Consider the following 6,627-nt stretch of genomic DNA (forward strand, 5'->3'; position numbering starts at 1 on the left):
GGTTAATCAGGTTTAAGTAGTTCTAAGTCTAGGGGACTGATGACCTCAGATGTTAAGTCCCATAGTGCTTAGTTTAGTTAGGTTTAAGTAGTTCTAAGTCTAGGGGATTGATGACCTCAGATGTTAAGTCCCATAGTGCTTAGAGCCATTTGACTGTATGGTGTGCAATGAAAAACTTTTATAGAAAGTGTTACATTAGGAACAACAGTTTTACAGTCAACATGACAAATTCAGGACTAATATTTTGAATGAAAGACAGAGACATGAATATTATTTGAATGAGTTTATTTCCATTTGCAGGACACGTCCTGGTAGCGTGTACAGGTCAAGGTGTTGGGTTCAGCCTTAGGTTTTAGTGGCCATATTTTCCGTAGCCCCCGAGTCCTCCAAAGCCACCGCCGTAGCCTCCGCCGAAGCCGCCGCCGTAGCCTCCGCCGAATTTGCCTCCGAGGCCTCCTCCGAGACCACCGCCCAGGCCTCCTCCGAGACCACCGCCGAGACCTCCTCCGAGACCGCCGTGGCCGGCGCTGACGACGTAGGGCACTGGACGCTTAACGACGTAGGGCTGAGGTACTGGGACGGACACTGGGGTGGGGACCTTGACGGGGACGGGCACAGGGTTGTCTACGGGGACAGGGTACGGCTGCGGTACGTGGACTGGAACAGGACGCTCCACAGGGACTGTGACTGGGACCCGCACTGGCACCGGGATGGTATTCTCCACAGGCACTGGGACAGGGACGGGGACTCGGTTGACAGTCACTTGAGGGGCTCCACCTCCGATGGCACCACCAAAACCACCTGAGATGCCGCCTCCCAGACCGCCTCCTAATCCGCCTCCATAACCACCTCCATAGCCGCCTCCGTAGCCGCCTCCGTAGATGCCACCATAGCTACCACCATAGCCGCCACTTAGTCCACCTCCGTAGCCTCCCAGAGAGCCGGTGAGTCCTCGCTTCTCCTTCACCTGCTTCTCCTCAGCCAGGGCTGCCAGGGCCAGACCGCACAGGTACACGCACACCTGTTGACAGACACGTTCAAGAAGTTTGAGATGATCCATCATTGAAGTGGACGTAGGACTGCGGCCTGTCATAAACTTCTAGAAATAAGAAATACCAAAAGAAGTACTTTTTATAAAACGCATTAGTTTTGCGACCATTTCTGACACCACTTTAGTTTCATATTCAGGCCCCTATGTAAACTTCAACCCTCGGTGCATTACGATAGGTACCATGTATATTTATTGGTCTCATGCCCTAATGCGCTGAAGGTTGGATATCAGAGTAGGGGTCTGGAGATGACACTACGTAGCGTCGAAGCTGGTCGCGTAATTATTGTATTTTATTTAAAAAAGATACGGCTTTTGGTATTACTTTCTTCTACACGTTATGGAAAAGACGTTTTGCTCTTTAACAAAGAGGAACATATTTTCCAACAACTTGTGCTACTTGGTGTTCCAAATGGTACATGAATACGGACTACAAACTGTCAGGTAGGTTAATTTTCAGTGCTATTGATTCCAACATTTCCATACGACTGCAGGAATCGTCGTCCTGTATACATACTCTTCAGTGAACTTTACACATTCAGCATGCAGTAAAGAGAATAACATCCTTTAATTTCGTGGTTTCGCGGTAGTGTTTTCGCTTCCCGATCATGCGGTCCTGGGCTGCCGGCCGTGGTGGTCGTGCGATTCTAGGCGCTGCAATCCGGAACCGCAAGACTGCTACGGTCGCAGGTTCGAATCCTGCCTCGGACATGGATGTTTGTGATGTCCTTAGGTTAGTTAGGTTTAACTAGTTCTAGGTTCTAGCGGACTAATGACCTCAGCAGTTGAGCCCCATAGTGCTCAGAGCCATTTGCCTCGGGCATGGATGTGTGTGATGTTCTTAGGTTAGTTAGGTTTAAGTAGTTCTAAGTTCTAGGGGACTGAAGACCTAAGATGTTAAGTCCCATAGTGCTCAGAGGCATTTGAACCATTTGAACCATGCGGTCCCGGGTTAGATTCCCGGCGGGATCAGGGATTTTCACCTGCCTCGAGATGACTGGGTGTTGTTGTGTCGTCATCATCATCATCATCATCATCATCATCATCATTCGTCCCCATTACAGTCGGAGGAAGGCAATGGCAAACCACCTCCACTAGGTCCGCCGGCCGCGGTGGCCGAGCGGTTCTAGGCGCTTCAGTCTGGAACCGCGCGACTGCTACGATCGCAGGTTCGAATCCTGCCTCGGGCATGGATGTGTGTGATGTCCTTAGGTTAGTTAGGTTTAAGTAGTTCTAAGTTCTACGGGACTGATGACCTCAGATGTTAAGTCCCATAGTGCTCAGAGCCATTTGAACCATTTCCACTAGGTCCTTGCTTAGTATGGCGGTGCGGGTCTCCGGCATCGTTCCCCTACGCTCTGTCAAGGAGTATGGGACTTCATCATCATCATCATCGATTTCTTCTCCATCAATGTGGGACAGGTTCTATAATTTTAAAACTGATTAAATTTTAATACTGGTTAACCCACCAGTAGCACTTTTATTTTTCTTTTAATTTTCAATACCGGTTTCGGCCCGCAGTACCATTTCCAGCGGCTGTATGTCTATCTACATCTACATGGATACTCTGCAAATCACATTTAAGTGCCTGGCAGAGGGTTCATCGAACCACCTTCACAAGTCTCTATTATTCCAATCTCGTATAGCGCGCGGAAACAACGAACACCTATATCTTTCGGTACGAGCTCTGATTTTCCTTATTTTATCGAGGTGATCGTTTCTCCCTATGTAGATCGGTGTCAAAAAATATTTTCACATTCGGAAGATAAAGTTGGTGATTGGAATTTCATGAGAAGATAACGTCGCAACGAAAAACGCCTTTCTTCTAATGATTTCCAGCCCAAACCATGGATCATTGGTAAGGATCCCACACCGTCGTTACAGTACACAGACAGAACGGTCGTGGGAGTAAAAGAAACATGAAAGTGGATTTAGAGTATTTATTCGATTGCAAAAGAATATCCTTTGTTAGGATATTCTTGCATTAATACTTCTTAGATATTCTTTTCCTCTGTAGTGCACTTAGTTCAACCAGGGTACAGTAAAACAATGTGACATTTTGCACACATTGCAACAGCCTTCTTCTTCGCGTGTGCTTTGCAGCACTCATCGTACGAATGAAGATTCCTGTGATGGCATCAAGAACTTCGTATACTTTTTTTCACCCCAATGGCTGTTGAGTATGAAAGCACGTTCTAAATAAGGATACCGAGAAATATTGCCCTTGAAAATACACCGAAATATTGAGCACTAGTAATGTAGATACTAATCTAAGACGTTTTCTTATTTATTACGTTGGCTTTGAATGTCGACACTCCCACTTCAAAAAACTGTTTGGTTTATAATGAGAAGTATTGTTTGTATATGATTCTGTGCTACCATAACTTATTGTAAAGGGATACACATTATTCAATGTATAAGGTTGTAACATAATCCTTTTATCAGATGTTTAAGTTAGAATTTACTTATAGAAAGTATGGAACTGAAACTGACAATAAAGGATGTAGTAATGAAGTGAGTTGTTCTGTGTCTGAACGTCCTAAAGTTTATGGCGGTGGGCGTCTGAAATGTTTGGAAAGCACTGCACGTAATACCCACAAATATGAACAACATTTTAAAGAGTGGTAATGGGTCCCTGAATAAATACAATTATTATTCCTACTAACTGCCAGTGCTGCATGCCCTCTTTCCTCATATTTTGAGAACAGAGGAAGAGGATGTGTATGCGTCGTGGGGGAGGGAAGGAATGGAGTTAACAGACCAAGTGGTAACTGGGAGCAAGGAGAGAGTTTCTTAGGCTCATGAAAATGCTCGGTGCAATATGTCTGAAAAGTATTGTAATGCCTCTAAGTAGGAAGAACGGCCAGATCATGATATGTTTCCAAATAAATTTGTAGACGTATCAGTGATACGTAAAACCATAAAAGAAAAGTAGCGTACAGGAAATACAATAAGTTAACCTGTTAGAAATACTGCAAAGATTTACTATAATAAGTGGACCATCTGAAAGGTAACGTAGCTGTTGCCTCCGTTCTCTTAAAAATGAGAACAAATGGAAACAAAGTGATAATTTGTCCATAGAGGACAACGTAATTCGACGAATTTTATGAAGACTACGATTTTTAGGTTGCATGTTCTGTCAAAGCCATATTTTGTACGTCATATTTCGATTTAGCACATATGTGCCTGTCGTCTGCTGCCCAATTTCACATCTTCCTGTTTTTATATGAAATAGTGTGTACTTCGTTATAAATTTACAACTGTAGCAGAGCATTTTTTAAACAGGCGTTATGGCCTTATAAGTTAGGGGCTTACCACTACTTATAATTCATTCTTACGAATCGAAGATAACAAGCCAAAAGTTCTTATAATTCCATATAAGGAGACTTTTTCACACGTTTACTCCGGAGCAGCTATGACTAGTACAGCCTACTGTGTTTCTGTTCTTTCCCGGTGATCTTTCAAATGTCAAAGGAATGTCAGATTGAGCTGTACGATGGTTCGAAAAGTTTTGTAGACCTCAACATTACATTCTATTTATGAAAGTACGACGAAGTTGGAACCTCTGTTGCATTTCGTACCAAAAACAAGCAGATTTATAGTGGCATTCAAATGTATTATCATTTCTTGGGATGTTAAAGTTATAACAACGAGCCTACAGTGCTACAGATAAAGTACTCACCAGGATCCTCATTGCTGCTTGTGTGTCCTGCTGGGAGCGAGCAATGACTGATGCTGCTCCTAGGCGATGGAGATCTTTTATACCGCTGCTCAGCGCTACCCCTCCTCCACTGCTGTGCAATTACCACGTCCGGTTCCCCCTGGTCTGCATAGGACTGTAACCGATTCGGTTTGTGAGCAGACTTTGCCACCTTGATGCAGCACTGAAAGTCGTTCTTGAAAATGGGGATTAATTAAGAGGTTCGTGGCGAATCTGATGGCCTGTGCGTCTCTCCCTAGACTCTGCATGTCACTGATTTTAAGGATGCCTACTTATTCATAACACTTATTTTCTTTTAGTGGCAACATGTTGAAGCTTGGCCAACAATATATACAACGCAAAATATACTGGGTGCGTGTGCGTACGTGCACTTCGGTGTGTCACGGAATGCCTGAGATCATAACTGTGTTCCTGCGCGATTAATATTAATGTAGCTACAAACAACACACGTTGACAGTCATAAGTGAGATACTTCAGCGGTATTTGGCAAAGGACAATTACTGAGACTTCTCTAATTTCGAAAATTAAATTAAACTTTAACGGTTTCCACATTGTTTCTCGTGTGTGGACAAATCTGAAGTCATTATTTACGAGGTATTGTAACATTTATCATCAGACACATAACATTACATATTTCGTTTTTTTCTCAATATGGTAAAAAAATGAGAATAAGGGACAAATACTTAGTACCAAGTTGATAATTTAATAGATTAAGTTAGATTAGATTAATACTTGTTCCATAGATCATGAATACGTCACTTCCTAATGATTTGGAACGTGTCTGTTTAACAAAAGGTTTCTTTACGTTGTCATAATTCTAGCTTTTTTCTTTTTTTATTTTCCTTTTATTAAAAGTTGTGAGGTTACTAATTTATATCTAAAACTTCATCTATTGAGTAGAAGGAGTTGTCGTTCCAAAATTCTTTGAATTTACTTTTAAATGTTGGTTGGCTATCTGCGAGACTCTTGATGCAATCTGGCAAGTGACCAAAGGGTTCTGTGGCAGCACTATTCACCCCCTTCTGTGCCAAAGTTAGATTTAACTCAAAGCAGTGAAGATCAGCACTTCTAGTGTTGTAGCTATGCACTTTGCTCTTGCTTTTCAATTAGCATATGTTTTTAATAACAAATTCCACAAGTGAATAAATAATTTTCGAAGCTATTGTGAACATTTCTAGTTCTTTAAATAAATGTCTGCAAGATGATCCTCGCTGAGCTCCAGCTGTTTTTCTCATTACACGCTTTTGCGCAATGAATACTTTATTCCTTCATGGTGAATTACCCCAAAATATCATACAGCACGAAAATAGTGGATGAAAATAGGCACAGTAAGTCAATTTATTTAGATGTATATCGCCAAAATTTACAATATCCTTAATAGTATAAGTAGCTGAGTTCTAACGTTCCAGCAGATCATCAATATTTTTCTTCCAATACAGTCTCTCATCAATGCACACAACCAAAAATGTGTTTTATCAAAAATTAATGGGAGTCAATTTGCAGAGAACCACTTGACAGTTTTTTGAAAGACAATATTTACAATTTTCTCACCTAATTATTGTTGGGTGTAATTATTATACTTGTATCATAAGCAAAAAGAAGTAGCTTCACATCTGCGTAGATTTAGAATTGCAAATCATTAATATACATTGAGAACAAAAAAAAACCCGAAGTGAATCTTGTGGGACTCCATTCTTGATACCTCCCCAATTTGAGGAATCTGCTGATTTTTGAGCATTATGAGGACCGTTTTTTTCAACTTTACGTACTCTTCCAGTTAAATATGAATTAAGTTATTTGTGCACAGTCCCACTCATACCACAATACTTACGCTTATCTAGAAGAATTTCTATATTTA

At 41.8% G+C, this 6,627-nt stretch overlaps 1 protein-coding gene across 1 annotated transcript; it reads right to left on the minus strand.

The window, feature by feature from the left end:
• Nucleotides 1-268: 268 nt before the first annotated feature.
• Nucleotides 269-4,801, minus strand: LOC126143933 (uncharacterized). The gene is made up of 2 exons (XM_049915458.1): nt 4,731-4,801; nt 269-1,021 (listed from the first exon to the last, which is right to left on the minus strand). Exons 1-2 carry the CDS (start codon nt 4,740-4,742, stop codon nt 353-355), a joined length of 681 nt encoding a protein of 226 aa, XP_049771415.1. The 5' UTR covers nt 4,743-4,801; the 3' UTR covers nt 269-352.
• Between the last annotated feature and the right edge of the window lie 1,826 nt (nt 4,802-6,627).

This window comes from Schistocerca cancellata, chromosome 2 (assembly GCF_023864275.1).
Source record: "Schistocerca cancellata isolate TAMUIC-IGC-003103 chromosome 2, iqSchCanc2.1, whole genome shotgun sequence".
Classification (NCBI taxonomy): Eukaryota; Metazoa; Arthropoda; class Insecta; order Orthoptera; family Acrididae; genus Schistocerca; species Schistocerca cancellata.